General features: G+C 40.8%; 1 protein-coding gene across 1 annotated transcript in view; it reads left to right on the forward strand.

The window, feature by feature from the left end:
* Positions 1–24942, forward strand: part of ADAMTS12 (ADAM metallopeptidase with thrombospondin type 1 motif 12) — a 182725-nt gene that overhangs the window by 68368 nt on the left and 89415 nt on the right. Inside the window, exon 3 of the mRNA XM_070935961.1 lies at positions 4981–5152. Within this exon, the coding sequence (XP_070792062.1) occupies positions 4981–5152 (172 nt within the window). The remainder of the gene's footprint in view (positions 1–4980; positions 5153–24942) is intronic.

The following is a 24942-nucleotide window of genomic DNA, read 5'->3' on the forward strand; positions in this document are numbered from 1 at the left end:
ATTAATCCTTGATGTTTTTATATATGAATACAGGTAATCCTCGACTTACAACAGTTCGTTAGTGACAGTTCAAAGTTATAATGGCACTGAAAAAAGTGACTTATGACCATTTTTCACACTTATGACCATTGCAACATCCCCATGGTGACGTGATTTACATTCAGATGCTTGACAACTGTCTCACATTTATGACGGTTGCAGGGTTCACGTGATCACCTTTTGAGACCTTCTGATGGGCAAAGTCAATGGGGAAACCAGTTTCACTTAACACCTGTGTTACTCATTTAACAGCTGAAGCGATTCACTTAACAAATGTAGCAAGAAGGGTCGTAAAATGGGGCAAAGCTCACATAACAAATTTCTCACTTAACAACAGAAATGTTGGGCTCAATTATAGTCGTAAATTGAGGACTACCTGTGCATGGACCTGAAATAGAAGACTGAAAGGAGAGGAAGTAATTACTCATCCAAGCCTGGGAATAGGTGAAGGACTCCAGTTGTGGGTAAATGCACAAAGTTTTTATGCCTCAAAATTGTAAAGCTAACGAGAAAGTTATGGGTTAAATGCCTGCTGCAAGCTGTTTAAAAGATCAAACTAACCACGGTGCAAATGAAGCATTTTTTTTTTCAAATAAACAGAAGACAGCTGGAGTTTTATCAGTGCTGGTAAATCAGAATTATGACTCTCTTAGCGTAGAAAGCCAAGTTAAAGGATCCTTGAAATGCGACTTTCTAATCTCTGTTGCCACACATCCACTGAAGAGAAGTTTCTTCAGAATAATTGGCTCCTCTGAAACTGTTCTCCCGGTTAGAATCTTTTTAAGGAAAAAAAAAAAAATCAGCAAGAATGGACTGTTTTCCCATCTGCTAGTGGTTCTTTGTTTTCTGTTAGAATTGCTTCCAATATCAAAAAGGTGAATTTCATTAAAAGATGAAATTCATTCAAGTTTTCTCAACATGTGGGCAGTTTCAGAGAAAATGCTGAAAATGTTACTGAACAGCTCTACACTGTAAACAAATAGGGAAACAGATTTTAATTGGGCTAAAGAGTTAACAATATAATACTGAAGAAAGTTAGCACCCACCCCTCTTAGAAGAATGAAATATATTGGGAAATATTAAAAAGGCAGAATATTATACTTTCCTGGATGAGAAAAGGAGAAACATGTTTTTAAAGACAAAGCAGCTCCCAGCAGCTCCCTGTCCCCAGCAGGTATTTGGTACCCATTAAGAAAGACTGGGCCAAATTATTATTATAATTATAAATTATAAAGAATTTTATGAGGTTTGAGATAAGTAGTATAAGTGGTTAGAACAGAGAAACAAAAATGTATAGAAATAAAAGTAGATAACTGTAAGAGACACATGACACAGTACTGTTAAAAATGCTTATTGTTATGTAAATTGGAAAGATGGAAAATAAAAATTAAAAAAAGAAAAAAAGAAAGACTGGCCCAGCCTATACAAAACAAAAGACCTCAGCTCCAGAGTGATGGGATTAAAACATGAACCTCCAGGACAGAATAGGATTATCTCTCAGCAGAGCTCACCACATGGCACAACCAAGGCCCTAGATTACATCACCCAGCACAGTTCAACCAAACTTATCTCAGACAAACTCCTAGGATTTACACATGACCCCTACAGCAATCAATATAATACATGCCCTTGTCACAGGAACAGGAAGCTCAAGGCAAGGCCCAAGCGAGGGTATAAATATCTCTTACTCTCCACTTCATGTGTTCAGCTGCCCAGAATCATATGTGCTTGGTGGTTCTGCTTCACCATTAAACTAATGTAGGTAATGCGAGTCCAGCTGGATGATCACTGAAGGACCCTCTTTATTCATAGTATTGTAAGAAAGAAAATGTGCTTGTTTGAGAGAAGCAACTATATCCAGTACAAAGGCAGATAATTTCCTTTGAAGTAGAAACATTCTATAAGAGGGGCCCCTCAGTTGTCAGAGATAGAGACATTTGGTGATATACAGTTTGAAGGTTAAAGAGACCAAGGATGACCACATGAAATATCAACAAGAGATAATTTGAATCTATGCTTCGGTGATTTACAAGAAGAATTATGATTGTTTGGCAAGAATAATATGAAACTTAGTAATTAGAAAAATGTCATTTGATGTAACGAATGTCTGCAATGATAAAACTGCTGAATTCACAGAATCCTTTGTTTGAAAATGTATAAAGCTGGGCTCTCAGGATCATAAGTTTGTTCAAAGCTTCATGTACAAATGGGCTTTGAACCTATTGCGCAATACATTGTCTCTGACTAACCTAGAAAAGTTGTGTTGGTCTAATTATTCCACAACAAAACCATCTTTCAAAGCAGCCTCCATATTTCCAGTGTCTTTCTCCCCATTTGGAACTGAACCTGATGGACATTTCTTCCAACAATAATTAGTCCAGGATTTTGTTAATGAAATGCAATTATAATGTGAGAATATCATAGCAAAAGGGTGGGTTCCACCAGTCCCATTGAGTAGAGCTAATCTAATCCATTGGGGTTTTCTAGGTGTTAGGGACAATGTGACATTCTTGAAAACATGAGCCAACTTTAGCAACTATTTTTTAATTAATTTGCAGGGCAAGAGCAGTGAAGCAATAGTATCCTCAGTCGTGTTGGACTTCACAATCAGATCGAAGCTTGTAAGACCTGCCTTTCAGTTTGGAAACAGATTGGCATAATTCTTCCAAGCAACGTAGTTGCTGCTCAAATACATTTGCTCCAGAATCCAAGCTTCTGCTCTAACCTCCAAAACAGCTAACGTCATCTATCAAATGGGTCCCAGTTTTGAGCTTGTGTGTGTGTGAATATGTATGGGTGTATATGTGCAACTTCAGATTGTTTTATTGCATCCAAATATTATTTGGATGTCATAAATATGACATATCCTGTGGCTCCCGAGGATGTGGACAGGGTTCTGGGTAGGATTAGTGCCGCCACATGTTTATTGGACCCGTGTCCCTCCTGGTTGGTACTGGCCTCCCGGGAGGCTGGCTCCAGGGGATTATAACTGCTTCTCTGAGTGAGGGCGCCTTTCCCGCCGCCTTGAAAGAGGCGGTGGTGAGGCCCCTCCTCAAGAAGCCTTCCCTGGACCCGGCTGAATTAGCTAACTACCATCCGGTCTCCAACCTTTGCTTTGTGGCGAAGGTTGTCAAGAGTGTGGTGGCACGACAACTGCCCAGGCACCTGGATGAAGCTATCTATCTAGACCCGTGCCAGTCGGGCTTCAGGCAGGGGCACAGCACAGAAACGGCATTGGTCGTGTTGGTGGATGATCTCTGGAGGGCTCGGGACAGGGGTTGTTCCTCTGTCCTAGTCCTATTAGATCTCTCAGCGGCTTTTGATACCATCGACCATGGTATCATGCTGCAGCGGTTGAGAGGGTTAGGAATAGGGGGCACCGTTCTGCGGTGGTTCTCCTCCTTCCTCTCCGGCCGCTCGCAGTTCGTGTTGGCAGGGGGGCAGAGGTCGATCACAAGGCGTCTCGCATGGGGAGTGCCACAAGGGTCGGTCCTCTCGCCCCTTCTGTTCAACATTTATGTGAAGCCGCTGGGTGAGATCATCCGTGGTTTTGGGGTGAAGTGTCATCTGTACGCTGATGATACTCAGCTGTACATCTCCACCCCAGACCACCCCAACGATGCCCTTGATGTGATGTCTCGCTGCCTGGTGGCCGTGCGGGTCTGGATGGGGAGGAACAGGCTCAGACTCAACCTGTCCAAGACCGAGTGGCTGTGGCTGCCGGCGTCCCGATATAGTCAGCAGGTGCCATCGCTGACTACTGGGGGTGAATCTTTGCCCCCCCACAGAGAGGGCTCGCAATCTGGGTGTCCTCCTGGACGCATGGCTGTCTTTAGAAGAGCACATGACGGCCGTGGCCAGGGGGGCCTTTTATCAGGTTCGCCTGATCCGCCAGTTGCAGCCCTTTCTGGACCGGGACGCCTTGCGCACGGTCACTCATGCCCTTGTCACCTCCTGGCTGGACTATTGTAATGCTCTCTACATGGGGCTCCCCTTGAAGAGCACTCGGAGGCTCCAACTGGTCCAGAATGCAGCCGCGCGGGTGGTTATGGGCGCAACCCGTTGTGCCCGTGTGACACCCCTCCTGCGCAAGCTGCACTGGCTCCCAGTGGTCTTCTGGGTGCGATTCAAGGTGTTGGTTACCACCTTTAAAGCGCTCCATGGTATAGGACCCGGGTACCTTCGAGACCGTCTTCTGCCACCAATAGCCTCCCACCAACCAGTCCGCTCCCACAGAGAGGGTCTCCTCAGGGTGCCATCAGCCAAGTTATGTCGGCTGGCAACACCCAGGGGGAGAGCCTTCTCTGTGGGAGCCCCAGCCCTGTGGAACGAACTGCCCCCGGAAATACGTAAGATCTCCGACCTCCGGGTGTTTCGTTGCGCATTGAAGACCCTGTTGTTCCGCCAGGCCGGGCTATCAACATAATAGTTTTAATGGGGGTATTTTAAATTTTTGGGGTTTTAAACAGGCCAAATTTATTTAATTATTTTAATTTTTAATCATTGTTGTGTCTTGTGCTTTTTAAATTGGCTGTACACCGCCCTGAGTCCTTCGGTAGAAGGGCGGTATAGAAATAAAATTATTATTATTATTATTACTATTATTATTATTATTATTATTATTATTATTATTATTATTATTATTATTATTATTTAATCTTTAGTGAGATTCACAGCCTTTGAGGCTGGTTAATAGCTCAGCAGCTCGAGTCCTAACCAAGGACCTAGGAACTGTTAAGGTATCATCGGAGGATATAAGCTGTTCCGAGTAAGGTGGTTTTTTGTAGAGTCAAAATGTTCAAGTCCGGCAAATTTAGAATTTCTAAATAGCAGGGTAGCCCTTTGGGTATTGGGTATTGGGTATTATTATTATTATTATTATTATTATTATTATTATTATTATTATATGATTATGTATTAAATCCAAAAATTTCTTCTTAGACTGGTTACTTCCACTTGCCTGATGGAGACTACTTCATTGAACCAGTGAAGAAATATGAATCAAGAGAAGGGGCACATCCACATCTAATCTACAAGACAAATGACGTCCAGAAGACTCTGCCAAAACAGCAGGACTCCTGGACAGATAAGCGACGGAATTGCGGGGTGAATGGTACACATGTACTATATATGCTTTCAAAATGTGTTTCTTGATAATCTACTTAAAATGAAGAAGCTAAGAACATCTCCCCCTCACCTTTACTTGCATTTTTTTTTTTTTGCAACTGATTGGTTTCCTGTTGCAACTGGAAGCAAAAAACAGGTGATGTACTGGCCTTGAGAGGAAGAGGGATACCTGGTTGTTTTTCCCTTCTGCCTCAAGATTGGTGCTTCTGATTGCAATTATTTATTGACTCGTTTAGCTTGTTTGTATGCGGCTCCAGTCATAACTAACTTACCAGTTAGAGCAGGGTGTCAAACTCAAGGCCTGCAGCCTGGATCCGGCCCACAAGGTGTTTAGATCTGGCCAAGGGGCAGAGGTGAAATTTGATGAGTTTGGACCGGCTCAGGCAAACTGGTAGGGACTATTTGAATCGGTTTGCCAAACTGGTAAAAGCCACTTCTGGTTGGCCCTGCCCACGCTGACCTGCTCACCACTCACCCCTTCCGGCTGCTCGACCCATTCAACATTAAATGCTGAAGCAGGAAGAATCTGAACTTTTCTCCCTCCTTTCACAGCGGAGCTGCTGCAGCCAGTCCTTTTAAGGTAGTCCCTGGGAGAGAGGGAGCCAGGGTGGGACCGTAAAGGGAGCAGCAGCTCCGCTGTGAATGGAGGGAGAAAAGTTCGGCTTCTCTCTACCACAGCATTCACTATGAGCCCTTCTGGTGCTCATACACACATTTTTTCCTCCCAGGTTCTGTGGGCATGGCTTGGTGGGGAATCCTGTGACTGAGTGGGCGTGGCCATGAGTGACATAGAGTTAGCCATGCCCACTCAGTCACAGGAAACCCCCACCACCAAACCACGCCTACAGAACTGGTAGGGAAAAAATGACACATATTAAGTGGGGGAGGGAAGGAAGAGAAATCATTGTCCCCCAGCTACGATGCTCCAGCTTTTTATGTGTCAGATTCCTTCTGAATTTAATCATGGGCAACATCTGCCAGCACCAGCTGTTCCTTTCTAACTGCCTGTGGAAATGAATGTTTTGCCTTGCATTTGTGCAGGACATCTAAAGTTCCATTGCCAAATGAAATGTTGAAAGCTAGGGACTTAAAATCTCAGTGTTCTAAAATGAAAGAGAGAATTCTGTGGCTTGTTAATATACATGCATTTTTATCCTAGTTCTCAGGAAAATGATAAATTATTTCACTTATCAGAAATGGGGGCAAGATAAGGATACTGAGATATTAGTACAGGGGTGTCAAACTCTAAGCCCGCGGCCCGGATGTGGCCCGTGGGGTGCTTAGACCTGGCCTGTGGGGCCACCCTGGGAACAGTGAAGGACTGGCTCACGGTGCCTCTGCCACTGAAAATGGAGCTCTGGAGGGCCACGCGCGGCTCTCCCGAGCTCGGTTTTTGCTGGCAAAGCACTTGGGCCTCCACAGGTGCCTCCAACACGAGTAATCCTGGCCACGCCCCCACTCCCCCTGAGGTCAAACACAACCCTGATGTGACCGCCAATGAAATCAAGTTTAACACCTCTGTATTAGTACATCCTAAGCTTCTGATAATTGAAATATTTTTCTTGATAGCTCACTTTCCTTTCTTATGCCACAAAACCTATACGTAGTAGAACAATGCATAATTTGTTCCCCCTGCAAAACTTCGGGTGAAGTTTTCAGGGCCCTCCAGAATTTTGCTGTTAAATAGTATTTTTTAATACGACAAAAGAAAAACTGATGACATACAGTATAGTCATACTAACTGTGTATATGAGTACTATATGAGTGATTTTAATTAATTAAAATAATTTGTTTATTCTTCACCGATTTCTTGGTTCAGGGAGTATAGCTCCCAGTGGTGATGGAAATCCTATCTGAAGAAGTTGAGCTAAATGGAGGGGTTCAGAAAAAAAATCAGCTTGGTTTATTGAGCTAGCAAAATAATGCAGAGATTGCCAGGCTATTAGCAAGCAAAAGCAAAGTCTTAAAAAGATTACACAAAATTCTAAGGAATGTAGGATGATTGTGATCCTGAAGGTATGGAATTGAGGGCTATTATTTTTGGAAGCGAGAATGCCAGATTGCCCAAGGAAGGGAGGTCACAACTCATAGGCACCGGTTTATCAAAGTCATAGATACCCTATAAATTATCTGCTCATGTTGTTGTAATAGTGTGATGCTTTTTGTTGTCTAAGCATAGAAATTCAGAATGCAGGATAACAGAGTTGGAAGGGATCTTGGAGGTTATCTAGTCCAACCCGCTGCTCAAGTAGGAAACTCTATACCAGGGGTGAAATGTAAAATTTGTTACTACTGGTTCTGTGGGCGTGGCTTGGTGTGTGTGGGGGGTAATGTGACTGGGTGGGCATGGCCAACTTTTTTTTTTATTTTAACTTTTCAAAGCATTTTTTCTGCAAATGCAAAAAAATGCTTTGAAAAGCCTCTGCCAATCAGGCAACTCAGCTGGGATCGTCAGAGAGACTTTTAAAGCATGTTTTTCTGCAACCTCTTCCGGGGAAGAGGTGGTTTAAAAAATGCTTTGAAAAGGCTCTGACGATCCCAGCTGTGTTGCCTGATCATCAGAGCCTTTTCAAAGCATTTTTTTAACCACCTCTTCCCCGGAAGAGGTTGCAGAAAAACATGCTTTGAAATGCCTCTGAGATCCCAGCTGAGCCACACGATCATCAGAGGCTTTTTTTTTAACTTTTAAAAGCATTTTTTTCGGTGGAAGAAGTTGTAGAAAAAATGCTTTTAAAAGTTTAAAAAAAAAAGCCTCTGATGATTGTGCGGCTCAGCTGGGCATGGTGGGGGGGGGGGGGCACAGGGATTTTTGCTACCGGTTCTCCGAACCACCCGCCATCATCGCTACCGGATCGGGCGATCCAGTCCGAACCAGGAGCATTTCACCCCTGCCCTATACCATTTCAGACAAATGGTTGTCCAATCTCTTCTTCACCTTCACCTTCAGTGATGGAGCACCCCCAACTTCTGGAAGCAAGTTGTTCCACTGATTAATTGTTCTAACTGTCAGGAAATTTCTCCTTAGTTCTAGGTTGCTTCTCTCTTTGATTAGTTTCCATCCATTGTTTCTTGTCCTGCCTTCAGGTGCTTTGGAGAATAGCTTGACTCCCTCTTCTTTGTGGCAGCCCCTGAGATATTGGAACACTGCTATCATATCACCCTTAGTCCTTCTTTTCATTAGACTTGACATACCCAATTCCTGCAAATGTTCTTCAGATGGTTTAGCCTCCTGTGGCCTAATCATCTTTGTTGTTCTTCTTCGGACTCTTTCTAGAGTCTCAACATCTTTTTTTATAACGTGGCAACCAAAACTGGGTGTAATATTCCAAGTGTGGTCTTACCAAGGCATTATAAAGTGGTACTAACTCGTCACATGATTTTGATTCAACCATGTGAAGTGTTGGTACTACTTTATAATGTCTTGGTAAGACCACACTTGGAATATCCCCCCCCCCGCCAGTTTTGATTGCCACAATATAGGAAAACTGGGTGCAATATTCCAAAGGCCTGAATAGGTTTATCTATTTTTATAGATTTTTGTCTGAATGAGCATAATTCATCCCATTATAAAGTGGGATGAAGAAAAGCAAGCAGAAGATCAGGACAAGAAAGCAAATCAGAACTGGAGCAGGAATGGGGAAGTAGCTAAAAGTCAAGGTAGGGAAGGCAATCAAAAACTTCAAAAACAAAGTTAAAATGAGGAAGAGCACAAAATACTGCAGGACAGGAAGCCTTTTATAGTCTGTGTTGCTTAGAAGAATTGTGTGAATGATGGGAGCAATCAGTAAAGGATGTAAATTAGTTTGACCGAGAAGCACCATGATTCATGTTTTGGGACACCTGCATGTTGATGGAACACCTGCTGGTTTTCTGTTTCCCTCCCCAGTGAACTTTTGTACTCCGACAATGTGAAAATAAATAGAAAAAGCGTCTAAGAATCAGAAGGATAAATGTAGCTTCGGTGATACTGAAATGGAGTGTACCAACTGTAATTATAATTTGGATTTTATTATCCCTGGGTCCAGCCTGGCTGTGACATTAAACTATGTTTTTGTCATTTCTTAGATTTATATTCTGCCTCCCAGAACTCAAGAGTGTCATATGTTTTTCCTCCTATTGGCATTTGATACAATGCCAAAAAGAAGATTTCATTTGACTAAAATGAGTGCACTCTGGGAAGAACTAGATCAGGGGTGTCAAACTCAAGGGCCAGGGGCCGGATCCAGTCCACAGGATGGTTAGATCTGGCCTGCGGAGCTGTCCTGGAAACAGCGAAGGACTGGCCCACGATGCCTCTGCCAGCGAAAACAGAGCTTGGGAGGGCCACACGCGGCCCTCCCCAGCTCCATTTTTGCTGGCAGAGGTTTGCATGAGGCCGTCGCAGCCGAAAACGGAGCTCGGGAGCCCGTTTTCTCTGGCAGAGCACTTGGGCCACCACAAGTGCCCCCAACACGAGTGACATTGAGCTGGCCACACCCACTCTGACCACTCTGCCCTCCTGAGGTCAAACACAACCCTGATGCGTCCCTCAATGAAATCGAGTTTGACACCCCTGAACTAGATGGAGTAACTGTGGCCCTAGGCTTCACCTAATCTTTCTGTATATCTGCTCCAAGCCTAATATTTCTTTAGGTGTTCCAGCTTAGTTGTGGAGCTAAGAGTGGAAAGACATGATGGAATTGTAAGGATTGCCTCTCCTTCCAATTTAAGAAAGTAAAGACTCTTGAAACGTGGTAGTTCAAAAGGATCCTTTTATTAAGCAGAAGTGATAGCAACCAAGTTAAAGCAAGATCTGAATACCCTTAGGCAAGACAAGTAGGATTAAAGCAGTGGAGACCCCTCCCTTTAAGTCAAAATGCAGATTTTAGCCAATACACAAGTGTGAAGATGTTTTCTTTACTAGTTTCCTGAGAACCTGAACAAACATATATTCACACCGTTATCCTTTAAAGTGAAACAACCCACATGGCTATCATAAACATTCCTCCACGTTAATAGGATCTCAGGGTTCTTTGGCTCCAGGATATAGGTTGTAAAATATCTGTTGACACAGGCAATGCTAGTGATTCGAATCCAAGTCTCCCCCTTCTGCCAATTGATTGGCAGTATCACTTTTAGTGTTCTGACAGGAATGCTCTCCAGAGTCCCAGGAGAAATGGAGTGTGTTCCAGAGGAGCAAAAGACAACACAGATTAGATAGTTTGCGTGAGAGAAAGAAGGTGAAGACAGCTACTCCCTAATAATTCCCAGAATATATGTTTTATGGGGCAAATAGTCTGCTTTAGTGTGGCAAGATTTTGGCCTATATGTGAAGAACACTTAGAAGAACCACAGTGTGTCTTTTTTGAAATTTGGAGCCTGACCAATGATAAATTCTTCCTATACGTGATAATTAATTATGCACAGATTATAGTAGCTTTCACCTTATTCAGTTTTTGCTATCAGCTTCTTATTTTTTTTCAGGATAAAAGCAATACATTTTGTGAAATTAAGAAGGCAATTTTATGGAAGGAGATGGAAGCGTTGCCATTTGGAAGATGTTTTTGTTACTTACATTTCTTTGCAAGATGACTAAAATGGATTCCTGTGTGCAAGTTGTTGTCCGTTGCCCAGAAAATCTTACATTGTTTATACCTATGCATACTATGGGAGCGTGATGGCTTACCAGTTAAAGACACTGAGCTTGTCAGATGGATTACAGGGTCGTTAAAAGAAAAAAATATATCGGCTATCAAATCAGTTTAGATTCTAGTGCCCACATAGATATTACAAATGTTTTAAATGAAACAGTAAGAAAATTAAAAGGTGAAACTCAGTAAAGAGAAAGTATGGATGTAAGTAAGTTATAACTAATACTTATATTCCGTGCTTATACCTATTACTTACTGCAATTTTATAATGCAGCATTGTACTTAGACCCACTGTACTTGTTCTTGATACAAAGCAAGACCAGCAGGGTTTGCTTTATAGGGTAGCAAAAACTGCATGAAGTACTATTCTGCCTATCTAGTTATAAGCAAGAACGTGTAGGTGTAAGTGTGGGATGCAGGCACTTTTTTGGCTATGATAGCAGAGCTCCACCGTACTAAAAATTGAACAGCTGCTGCTATCTTTTGTGCAATGTCAGATCCTTTGTAGCTGGCACCAAGCAGATCCCAAGTTGCAAATTGGTCTTGTGCCTCTTCCAAAACCTGGCTGTGTCTATAAGAAATTCTTGTTGGATTATGGTAGATATCCATAGACCTCTCCCCTTCTGAACATGTGATGAATAAGATGAGAGCCAGGAAATTAGATATAGGGTATGATGGGTTTTGGAAGGGCAGAGATGAGAATGACCAGGAGCTAGTCCATGGGGTACAAGCAATTTTGCACACCCATGCACTTTCTTTCTCCTTTTGTGCAAGGAAGGAACTATCATGAAATAGTCTGAACTGGCCACCAAAGGACTTCTCAGCTTGTTCCCCAAAGGGGCAGAAAATTATTCTTCTATTCTTGCACCATGGTAGCACAGTGGTTAGAATGCAGTACTACAGGCTAATTCTGCCCACTGCCAGGAGTTCGATTCTGACCGGCTAAAGGTTGACTCAGCCTTTCAGTCTTTCGAGGTCGGTAAAATGAGGAGGTGGGGGGGGCAATAAATTGTTTAGAGAGGGCTTTAAAGCAATATGAAGGGGTATATAAGTCTGATTGCTATTGCTATTGGAATTGGAAATGCATATTGGAATATGCACCGTTTAGGATACCTGTTCTATTTTAACTTCTAGACAAAGGATGAGGAGTTCAAGAAAGTTTCCACTCCCAAATACCAAAATATCTTTGGATACTCTGCACTGTAATTGGTTTGAGGCTTGAGGTAAATAAATTATTATTTCATCTGAAGGAGAAAAATGAAGCCGGCATTGCTCTCGGCTCCCCCGCTGAGGAGGCCTGGAAACAGCGAGATGATGTACTGTATAGACACCTGTTTTATCTTTGTATAGATTCTTCCCAGCATGATATACTACTAAAAGCTGCTAGTTGATTAAGTGTTTGATTTTCAGCAAGCTAAAAACAACCTTTAATTTAAAAATTCTGCTCTGCCCAGCATATCTTCCCTCAAAAGATCTTTCTCCTCTGTTTCTTCCCTGCCAGTTCCCCCTCCCCCCACTTTCTTGGCGACTTGACCTTGGATTCTCTTGTCAACTTGAGCCCTGCAGCAAAGCAAGAGGCACTCCAAACAATAAGGAAAGGCAATTATTTTATTTTATTGGGTGTTGTTTCTGGCATTAAACCAAGCAACCAGAAGCATCCTCCCAGAAGTTAGTGCTTTTGGAGTCTTGCTATCTACAGAGCAATGAATTGTACGTCGATCTAGGTCTTAACATTGACCATATAGTTTCCAGTCTTAATTTTTTGGCACCTGCATGGCTGTTGCTCCCCAAACTGGACATCTGTTTGAGAAATGGAGACATGGTCAACAACAGCTGGCTGGAATTAGAGCCAAACTTCCGTTAAAAAAGTAGGAACAAGGCAGTTCTGCTAAACAAGCATCTCGCTGGCTACAGGGTCCTGACAAAGAGCACAGCTGATTGTACTTCACATTTGGAGGGATTAGGAACAATAATTTATAATCTGTTCCTATGAATTCCTCTCAGATCAAGGGTAGAGATATATGTGGACCTGTTACAGGCCTCCTCCGTTTCTATGAGACTATGATTCTGCTGGTAGATTCCTCAGTGATTTGGAATGCAGGGCAAATCTTGGTTAGAGCTGAAAGGTCATTAAAAATATCATTTTACTGATTATTAAAACATTGACCTTCTTACTTGGAGTTTTCTCCTTCCAGGAAATTCTAGCTTTAATGCTCTGGGGAAATTAAGTCTCCTTGTTTTTCAGTCTCAGCCCAGGAACTTTTCTTTCCATTTCTTCTTCCGGTTCTGCCTTTATATTATACAAGAACCAATTTTTAATTGACATGGCAAGAATGCTATGCACTGTTGTTCAGCAACATCTGGTGAACATGGGTGCAATCTCAGTTATGGAGGGCGATTTCTACCATTCTCCTGGCTGCGAACTCCATAATGACAGTTTCTACATACATTGGAACCTGTATGTCTATGGAGATTCTCAGTCATCCAGGTCATGATTGTCCCATAAGGTGTTTTTTTCAAGAGGTAACTGGACTTCCTTTGTTTTTCTTTGAACTGAAGAAGCTTCTTGGAGGAGAAGCAAAAGGTCTTCAAGGAAAAACAAAGGAAGTCCAGTTGCCTCTTGGAAAAAAACACTTTTTTCTAAAAAAAAGTCGTTGTTACTTCCTCTGCGTAACAACGACAGCTACTGACTGGATCTCCAAACTCGACATTAAACTCTGAAATGTTATTTCTGTTTTCCTCTTAGGTTTTCTTACTGCTGTTTTTCTAATTGTTTTAACCTGTAAAAATGAAGTGTTTTAATATTGTGTGTGACCAGCCATATGCTAAATAAATAAATAAATAAAAAAGAGAGAGAGAGAGAGAGAAAGAGAGAGAGAGAGAGAGAGAGAGAATAATTTTTGCTTTCAGGATAAAAACTTCAGAAAGTTAGTTTCAAAGCAAAGAATAAGTTTCTTGCTTGAGACTGCTGCAGCTTTATTATGGATTAGAATGGTGTGGAGACATCAATATTCCATAAAATAGAAGCAAGTATGAACAAGTATGCTGTGTACTTGTTAGAGATGAAGTGTATTTTCCACTGATGCGCTTTATAAAGAGCTCGTTAGAGAAAAATAATTATGTACCCTTTTTGGTTTTGTTATATCTTAGGCTCATTATTTTCTCGGTTGTTGCATTCTGGACAGAAAGTATTCTCTGTCCTGTTTCTTTGGCTTCAGTCTTTGTCCTTCTCCCCGAGTTCTTTCTGTGTTGAATTATATTTGATTCTGGGTTTTTGGGTTTGGTTTTTTGTTTTTGTTTTTTTGCAAAAAATTAATATATAATTTATAAATCATTTATAAAAAAGTGAGAAAAATAAGTTATTGGGACAAAAACCTAACAGGCAAGATTGCTTAAGCTATACATTATTAATCAATGATTAAAATATTTTAGAAGTTAAGCATCATTGTTTTTAAGTTAATGTTAATGAAGTTCCAACTTTTGCCCTCTGGAAGTGTGGAGGATTAATAGATCCTCACTGATGACTGGGAATTCTGAGAGTTGTGGTTCCAAAAAGATTGGGGAAGGCTCTGGTGTACTCCTCTAAACAATGAGCTTGTGATGTAGTCCAGATTCCCAGAATGGAGACACTGCTTTCCAAAGGACCGAGAGATAGCAAAGTCTTCCTCCTGCTGTCATTTAGATACAATGCCAGTGGTGGGTTGCCCCCGATTCGGACCGGTGCCCAAGAACTGGGAGTAAAACTGGCAGGAGGCTCCGCCCACTGACCGGGACGCCATCATAGGTGATCTGTGCATACGCGCGGGCACGATGCAAACCGGTAGTAAAGTAGAACCCACCCTGTACAATGCCAATAAAGAAAGATTAAAATGCATATTGAGAAGAACTACTGAATATGGAGGGATTGTGGCCCTAGGCTTCACCTAGTCCACTGGTGTCAAACTCGCAGCGTCACATTGCTGTCACGTGACATTTCACGACTTTTTTTCCTTTCACGGAGCGTGGCCTGCATGTGACTCATCTGGCCCGCGGGTTGCCAGTTTGACACCCCTGAATTAGTCTTTCCGGATAGCTGGTACAAGCCTAATGTTTCTGTACATATTCCAACTTAGTTGTGCAGCTAAGAGTGGAAAGACATGATGGAATGTTCTCCAGAGTCCCAGGACGAATGGAGTGCATTCCAGAGGAGCAAGAGACGATGCAATTTAGATAGTTTTCGTGAGAGAAAGAGGGTGAAGAGAAATAGAATAGACATTCTATTCCCAAATGGAATGGAACGGAATGGAACGGAATGGAGCGGAATGGAACGGAATGGAATAGAAGAGCTTTGTTTGCCAAGTGTGATTAGACACACAAGGAATTTGTCACTGGTGCAGAAGCTCTTAACGTACATGCAAAGCAACAGAGTAACAATAATTATATGATACCAATAAAAGGGGGTAGTTGAGAGGACGAGAATAATAATAATAATATTATAGCCACACAACCAGGGGTGGGTTCCACTTACCTATTCTGTCCCCCGTCCTCACACAGACAAATGCAATATCAAATACGCCTGCCAATAATTTATTGTATAAACAGACCAGAATTCCTGGCAGACGAGAGTTCTGGCAGCTAAGTGTAAAACACCTGCCCGGTCCAATTAGTACTCCCAAAAAGCAGGAGAGGCCTTATCTGCAGTCCAGAGCGACAAATTATCCACAAGAGTTTAGTCCAAAATATATCTGAGCCGAAGTGCAGGTTTCACGATGTGACTCTTTAGAGTTTAAACTTTTGTCCGTCACAAAGCCTGCCGAGTAATCACGCCCCCTTTTATCCCTTGTGGGGTGTGGCTCAGTGACTCAGCTCAATCCCTGGCCCTCCCACGCCTCTTCCTCCGACGCTGCCTGGGATCAAGCCAGGATTCATCATTATCACTCTCTATCAATGGGTGCTCTGAAATGCCTTCCTCCCGGCTGTTCCTCCTGGCCTTCGGATGGAATCTGAGGCATTGCCAGAGAGGAGGGTCCTGGAGAGGGAAGCCTTGTCAGTTCCTCCCCTTCACCTTCTGAGTACTCTTCCTCCATGAGGACAGGCTCGGGAGTCGGAGTCACAACATTACCTTTACTAGTGGTTCACAACGGGAGCGTACGTTTTTCTGCCCATGCGCAAATTGTCCATTATGATGTCCGGGCGGGTGGGCGGAGCCTCTCGTCACCATTACTACCAGTTCGCAACTGAACCGGGAGCAACCCACTACTGCACACAAGATAGGTAAATAGACATAAAACAATACTGTGTGGATTGGGTGTTCAGCAGAGTGATGGCACGAGGGGAAAAAACTTTTCCTGTGTCTAGTTGTTTTGGCATGCAATGCCCTATAGCAGCGTCCCAAGGGGAGGAGTTGAAACAGTTTATGTCCAGAGTGTGAGGAGTCTGTAGATATTTTCTCAGCCCTCCTTCTGACCCTATCAATATACAATATACATGTTTTTCTATGGAAGGCAGGATAGTTTTACGTACAAGTAGTCGGCTTTAATTTGGCAAGATTTCTGTCTATAGGTGAGGAACAAGAAAGGAAATTATTTAGAAGCAACGGTGTGTCTTGGGTTTTGGAGCCTGCAAGAGCTTGAGGAAAGAAAATCTAATGAAATTAGTCCAAGTACTGTGGTACTTGAACACCCTAGCAGAAGAAAGGGTTTTTAGGAGCAGCTGAAGCATAAATTATTCTAGAGTTTTTGTTCTAAAAGGAGAAAAAAGGATGCAGCCGCCAGGCTACCCATCTGTTGTTATTTTTGTCCCAAGACTGATGATTCAGATTTATTCCATATGCCTCATTGTGTTGCATTGCTATATGGCATCTCAAAATAGGAACATCCCTGCCTACAGATTTTCCCTTTCCCGGCTGGTTCCCAGAATAATATTTTAAATTTAATTGAGACATGCATCCCTGCAGTCACCAAAAGTTGAGTTTAATATGAGGAAGTCTTGGTTTGCTGGTTGTTTGAAACAGTTGTATATCCTCCTTGTGATGCTTAGTTATTGTGTTTGTATTTGTTCTGGCCAATTCTTTCAAATGAGAAACTCCACCACCTGAAACTTCATCCTGTTTTAGTAGACATTCAATATAGTCATCTACCCGTGATTAGTGGGCAGCTACAGTCCTTTAAACTAGGGGTCCACAGCTTTAACGGGAGATGGAAAGCTTCACATGACCTTTGAATGGCATGTTACATGGTGGCCGTTTCAAAATAGTTGAAGCCATGATGACATTTTAAGTCATTATTTTAAAATGAATGTAATGCTATTAATGTGATCACATTTGATGTTTTTGAGTCATTTCCCTTTTGCCATACTAAACATTACAATTTTGTGGAGCTGTTTGAAAGGGATACAGGATGTCATGGTATGTGGGACAGGCTTTGGGAGGTGTTGCCAAGGGAACAGCGAGTTAAGAGACAGCATAGCGGTATCTGGATAACGGGTGGGGTAAGAGGCTCAGAAAAAAACGTCCCTAATGTCTTGGCCACTAAAGGAAATGGGGGTGGTGAGGTGGACTGTACTTTCAGACTTGCAAGATTTTGTTAATGTAACTTTACTATGAAATTGAATTAGCTCATCTGGTTGGGATTCCTGTCTCTTTTACCCAACGAGGTCAATGTCAAACTTGCAAATTTGAAAGTACAGTCCTCCCCACCTACCCCCTAATCTCCTCTACAGATGAATATTTGCATGTTCATCGGATCATATTTCCTAGTTTTTTTTTTGTTTGTTTTATTTATATGCCGCAATGCGGCATACAATGCGTTAAGCAATAGCTTTCATACTTTTGTATATTTATACAAAGTCAGTTTATTGCCCCCATAATCTGGGTCCTCATTTTACCTACCTTAGAAAGGATGGAAGGCTGAGTCAACCTTGAGCCTGGTGAGATTTGAACTTGCAGTAATTGCAGACAGCAGGTGTAAGTGGATGTTAATAACAGTGCTTTAGTCTGCTGAGCCACCAGAGCTCTTTAGTTTGGTAATGAAATGTCTGCAAAAAGATCAAGATAAGGGAACAGCCAAAACTCAACAAACAGATCAAGAGAAGGGAAAGAAAAAAAGGAAAAAAAGCAGTGCTCAGCAATATATTCCACACATTTACAGCTAAATTAAAATGGGGTCTTGGTGTTATCTGAATTTTCCCATCGTCATCCAGCTTTCCTTTGGTGAACCTCATTATTACTTTTTAGCATCTGCATTTCTCCTTCTAAAATGAAATTTGAAATCCCTTTACTGTGACTGGAAACTTCATCCATCATTATTTATATTTAAATATGAACAAATGAGCAATGGTTTTTCTATAGGATAACTGCAAAAAAACCACTAATACAAAGCAAAGAGTTCTTGGATCATAGCAAGGAATATCAAAGAGTGAATGATCCTTGGTGAACTATAAATCTGATCTTACCCAGTGGCTGTCACTTCTCTCTCTTTCTAGGCACTTTACTCTAAAATTCAAAAGCAAATAAAAGAATCAAAAGATCTCAAACACAGTCAGATTCTGAAGGCAGTTACAGCATTTGAAAATAATTAGAACTTCAGGACAAAGCTTGACTAAATAAATGTTTGATCCTGTTTTTAAAGATCACCAAAGAGTATACTACTCTTATTTCAATAAATAGTATATAAATGATAAACTGAATGATGTAGAAGGCTTGACTCTGAATTTCCAGCAGACAAACATGCAGATGATCTGCCCGTTTAAATCAATCACTTAACCTAAGCCAATCATTTAACTTAAGAATCAGGTGGATCAGTGGTTAGAATGGAGTATTGCAGACTAATTCTGCCAACTGCCAACAATTTGATTCTGACCGGCTCAAGGTTGACTCATCCTTCCATCCTTCCGAGGTGGGTAAAATGAAGACCCAGATTGTTGAGGGGAAAAGGCTGACTCTGTAAACTGTTTAGAGAGGACTGTACAGTACTATGAAATGAAATGGTATATAAGTATAAGTGCTATTGCTATTGATAGTTTAATAGAAAAATCATTCAGAAGACACAATTATAATATCTTAGCTTTTAAAAGAGGTTATTTAAGATAACAAGTTCATCAGATGGTATAGGGCCATGATGGGCCATGATGGCGAACCTATGGCACGCGTGCCACAGGTGGCATGCGGAGCCATATTAGCTCAGCTCTGGGGCGCATGCACGTGCCGGCCAGCTGATTTTCGGGCCTTCTGGGCCCACCAGAAGTAGGGAAACAGGCTGTTTCCTGCCTCTGGAGGGCCTGGGGGCGGAGTGGGGAAGGCCCGTTTTTCTTTCTTACCTAGCTCCAGATCCTCTCTGTGTATCTGGGAAGGGCGAAAACAGCCTTTCCCACTCCCTTGGAGGCCCTACGGAGGCTGAAAGGGCCCATTTCCCAACTCCCGGTGGGACAGGAAGTGACATTTTTATACTATAGGGTTTCCTGCCTCAGCAGGGGTTTGGACTAGAAGACTTCCAAGATCCCTTGCAACTCTGTTGTTCTGTTAAATGGCTATTTCTAATTACATAGCTGATGTACTGTAATGTACAACTGTTTATATTTATTAACTAATTATTGAACATATGTACATAATATTCATTCTTATGTGTTATAAATTCATGCATTAGCCAAATTTATATGAAGGAAGTTCTAAGATTTATTTGCATAGATTAAGACTTAGCTCTTGATCTCAACATTGCAGCTCAGTGCTATTTTGTATGAAAATCTATGGCATCTGGAGGCAATTAAGATGTTTGATCTTGGAGTATTGGTTCATTGGCAAGATGGTAAAATAATTTCTGTGCCTAAAAAGCCCCAGGAATTGGGTTAAAATACTGCTCAAATTCAGTTGCAAATTACAGACTAAGAACAGGTAACCGCTGTGGCTATAAAGCGGTTATATATGGGATGCAGAAACCCTTGGGTTACTAAAGTTCCTATCTCCCCCCCCCCCCGAATATTAAAGATATAAAATTTAGAAAATTGTTCTAGCAGTGAAAGAAAGAAATCTGGTCAATAAAGCACGACTCACATAATATTTTAATAACTTTAGTAGCATTGCTCCAGGATTTAAGATTTTAAAATCATATAGTCCAAAAAAATAAAATCACATATGTTTTGAGGTGTTCACAAACTCATTATGTATGGTACTCTTTGTCTTCTATCTCTATTTTTTCCTTTAGAATATTTGATTTTCACAGTAATTCCATGAAGTTTTGCCCTGATATGACTGATGATAAACTTGGCTAACTTAATTGTTCATAGCCCTGATTTAATGAAGATCATATCCCATGTTGCTTTTAAGATTAATGATTAATAACAAATAGTAATGTTGTTGTTGTTTTTGTTAGTTGCGAAGTCATGTCCGACCCATCGCGACCCCATGGACAACATTCCTCCAGGCCTTCCTGTCCTCTACCATCCTCTGGAGTCCATTTAAGCTCACGCCGACTGCTTCAGTGACTCCATCCAGCCACCTCATTCTCTGTTGTCCCGTTCTTCTTTTGCCCTCAATCGTTCCCAGCATTAGGCTCTTCTCCAATGAGTCCTTTCTTCTCATCAGGTGACCAAAGTACTTGAGTTTCATCTTCAGGATCTGGCCTTCTAAAGAGCAGTCAGGGTTGATCTCTAGGACTAATCCATGCAGTAATCCATGAAGGGGATAGTAACATTGGAAAGCTTAAATAGAACTTTCTTGTAGGTAGATAAAAATACCTGTTAAAGTTATTTTTTCCCATCTTTTCCACTAGCAATGGGGGAAAGGAGGGGAGGGAGGGGAGAGGAGAGTGGAATGGAGGAGAGGAGAGGAGAGGATTCATTCCCATTTGATCAAAATTAGTTGGCAGAGTTTGTGAACATGGAACTCATGGTTAATAATCATGCTTCAGATTGTATCATAAAATGTTAAAAGTTTCACCATGAAGTAAAGATAACAATCTTTATCCCTGAATTGGTTCCTTCAAGCAGAGTCACATCGCAAGAAATATCTTAATGATATTTTTTCAGTAGGAGTAAAATTGGAAATGTGCTTCCTAGCTATGTCTATTTATCAAAGAGGCATCAGATTGCCATCAATGTCACTTCCCCCTGGGTAAATGTATAGTACATGTCAGTGGAATAAATGTGCAGCAGTTTACTGAAGATACATGGCTCATGCATATCCATTTATATATATAATTGGGAGGAATAACCAAAGTAATGAATATATTATAATAAATGAATTCTGGAAACCAGAGAAGGTCACCAAGTGGGTGGATATGCAAATGTGAGAAAGAGAAAATGTTTTACCCCTGCAAACAGAGTGTTAAAACACACTGTTAAGGGTCCCCAGTTACAGTTTTGGTAGCACCAATATATAGCCTGCAGGTTGAAAAGCAATAGGGTGGGAAGGAAATTAGAGGAATTTCAGTGAATCACCAACAGTGGCATCAATGACTTTTCTTTGCTATTAGATGGCTGCTTGGTATTTTTCCTGCCCGTTTCTGTTTTTTTCCTTTTAAAAATGCCTAGCTGTGGTTTCAAAAGAGATGGGAAAAACACATGGAAAATAATGCAAATTGAAAATAGTAATGGTGACAATCTAATAGAGTTGTTTTCTAACATTGGGACTTTAAGACGTGTGGACTTCAACTCCCCAGCCACTAATGGGTTAGGGTTAGAGGTTACGGTTGGCTGGGGAATTCTGGGAGTTGAAGTCCACATGTCTTAAAGTTGCCACGATTGGGAAACCATGATCTAACAGCAACACTAGTTTACACAAACACATGTTGTCTTTCTTCCTTCTGTAGAAAGTTAGCACCCACCCCTCTCCTAGAAGAATGAAATATTTTGAGAAATATTAAAAAGGCAGAATATTATATTTCCCTGGATGAGAAATGGAGAAACATGCTCTTGGAAAGCAGCCCCCACCATTCTTTTTTTAAAAAAAGTTTTTTTATTTTATAAACAAACAAACAAACAATACATAATCAACATTCAATATATCTTCTGAATACATCTTTTAAGTCTTCTTTTTGCTCCTCCAATATTTATCATATCTTAATGTTGTAAACAACCAAACAAATAATACATAATCAATCATTCAATATATCTTCTGAATACATCTTTTAAATCTTCTTTTCACTCCTCCAATATTTATCATATCTTAATATTGTCATTCCCTTTATTATAACATTTCCCCCATTTTTCTTACTTCTCTATTAATACCTTGATCTATCTTTTAATTATATTAAAAATTAGACAACCATTTTATCCCTACACAACCTTCAACCCCCCTCCCCACCACCACCCCCGACTTCCAAGAGCAAAAACAGGGTATAGCATTAAACTAAACATAAGCTAAAATATACTAACTTGCTACAAGATTCAAAACTCCCTCACCCTCTTTAACTCCTCTTTTAAAAATTGTTCATCAGCCTCCCCTTTTAAAATTCTAATTTAAACATTTTAAAACTTTCTTTAAAGCATATCTTTTTAAGAAAAAGAAAAAAAAAGAAAATATTATTTTGCATCCATTCAATTTTAAATTAACCATTTTAGTATTTCATTAAGTTCTTTTTTCTTTTTCTCAAAAAAAATACTTCAATAAAATATTCTTTAGAATATAACCTTAAAGATACTATTAATCCATTGAGTTTAGTTATTTCTAACTCTTAAATTCATTCTTCAGAATATCAGTTTCAAAACTTTCAGAAAACTATCCATTAACTTTAAAATTAACCATTTTAATACCACAATCATTTTTTTAAAAAGCTATCCATTTTTAGTTAAACATTTTTGCTTAAACTTAAAAAAGAAATGCTAATTTCAATAGACTTTTCAAATTTGTTATTAAGATCCTCCCCAAAAGAAATTAATCTTCAATTCTTCCTTTCTTTCTATATTTTTTCCAATCCTTCTTCTTCAATAATACTTTCTCCTTCAACATTGCTCCTCCCCCTGCTTTTATTTTCGAAAATTTTTGAATGTAGATTTGAGACTGATGCATCTTTGAAAATCGCTCTCTCCTAAAAGTTATCTCCTTCATTATGAAACCTTCATTTCGACTCTTCCTGCTTATTTAATCAGTCACTTCCTTCCTTAAAAATTGATTCTGTCTATAAAACCAAGAATTGTCATGATAAAGTTTATCAGTCTGCAGGAAAGAGTCTATTTGCTGCTTTTCAGTTAACTGCATAAAAGCCTCTGCCAAAACCTCCGTTTTCAATGTGCTAACTTCCATCGTATTCCTGATAGCCTCTTTTCCCTGAACCAAAAACAGATTAGTTTGATTTTCTTCCTCTTTTCCAGCCAGCAAATCATTGTTGTTGTCCAGATTATAATTTTGAATAGTCCTTTCAATTGATTCCAGTATAGCAGAAGTATAGAAATTTAAAAGTTCTTGTAAAACCTCTACAGTCACAACCTGTGAATTTGCTGGCTCATATAGTAATGATCCTCCATCCTTGATGTCAGCCATATTTCAATTCCCACTTTAAGTTTATTCAGCTATCAGGTCAATAAATCCAATAATTTTCCACACAATTTAGAAGTATAAAGTAGTTGAGGTCAGTACCATAGTCTTTTTCATTTCACTAGCACTTTAAATCTTTTTCTTGCCGCGTAATCCGGTAGCTTTTACAATGTTGCATCTTTAACGATCACTTTCACTTGTAAGTTTCGTTTTAACACCCTTAAGCGCCATCTTTTTTCTTTCTTTTAAACGGAGTTAAAGTTTAATACTTGCATTTTCTGTTCTCCTGATTTGCTCTGCCAGCATCCAGGTTCAAATTTTCTCATAGTCCTTAAAATTGCACTACTAGTGTGGTCGCGACCCCTTGTTCTGCATACAGCAGAATTGTCCCAGATCCGGAGCACTGAAGGGCTTTCAGGGAGCTCTCACCCTGCAAACCCCAGGCTTAAAAAAAAAAAAGCCTGGGGGTCTAGGGGAGCTCTACCCAGACCTTTCTGCTCTTCTCTCCCCCTTTTTCCCTGGGGGAGAGTTTTGAGCTGCTAAACAGCTGATTTTTGCTGTTCTAGCGGCAAATGGAATCACGGGGCTGGAGCTCCTAAAGGAGCGTCCATTCGGGGAATGTGGAGCCACCGGAAGTCCCAGCCCCCACCATTCTTAATAGCGCTCTGCAGATGTCAGCCCTTAAGAGATAAAGAGATAGCTAGCCCTTTTCATAAGCAAATTCCCTGCAGCAAAGTCTGAATAAAGGTAGGATTATCCCTCAGCCACAATAAGAATTGCCCAACAAGCCTCTTCATTGCATCAGCCCAAACCTCAACCAAACGTAGCTCAGACAAACTGCTAGGATTTATACATGGCACCATGGAATCTGACAACAGCCAACAGAATACATGTTCTTGCACAGGAACAGGAAGCTCAAATGAAAAACCCAAGAGAAGGTATAATACTCCCACTCTCAATTCCATGTGGTCAGCTGCCCAGAACTACCCATTTGCTTCTGCTTCCTCAATAAATGGATCCTCTTTCCAATCAGCCTCCAGTCTCCATTTTGTCTCCAGTTCCTTTCTCCCAGCTTAGACCTGGACCTGGATATTTCTTTCCAAGCACTTCTGTCGCATGAAATGAGAGTGAAGCAGGAATGATTTAACAACCTCATGAAAGGAGCATTATGGGAGGGAGGAAGCTGATCTACTGATGGATCTACACATATTTCTAAAAGAGACCATAATATCTTCTACCCTGCAAGTAATAGTTAGCCTTCGTGAACCTTAATTATGATTGTTTTATTCTCCAAGAAAGTAAGAACTTGTCAGAGACTGTGGACCAAGATCATCTATTTAAGTGAGTGAATAAAGTGTGACTATTTCATTACAGATACCAAACATTTTAAGTTTAGAACATACTCTATTCATTTAAACATTTAAAACACGAACAACATCTGACATCTACTTAAAAAAAAAAAAAAAACTTCAAGGAAATTTTTTCCCTTACATTCAATCATGTCTGATTTTTTTGGAGACTGCCTAGACAAGTCACGCAGACATGATCTATGTGATTGGTAAGATCCACTTTGATATCAATCCATCGCATGTTGTAAAATTACAACTATATCCCCTAATGGAAAAAAGTTACAAACAATTGCTAGATAGCATAAAAAAAATTAACTTGCCAAGCTTCACACACAATTTTAAGCTGTCCTGA

The sequence above is a fragment of the Pituophis catenifer genome, unplaced genomic scaffold (genome assembly GCF_029215685.1).
Source record: "Pituophis catenifer annectens isolate HBS135680 unplaced genomic scaffold, rPitCat1.0.hap2 SCAF_2, whole genome shotgun sequence".
Classification (NCBI taxonomy): domain Eukaryota; kingdom Metazoa; phylum Chordata; class Lepidosauria; order Squamata; family Colubridae; genus Pituophis; species Pituophis catenifer.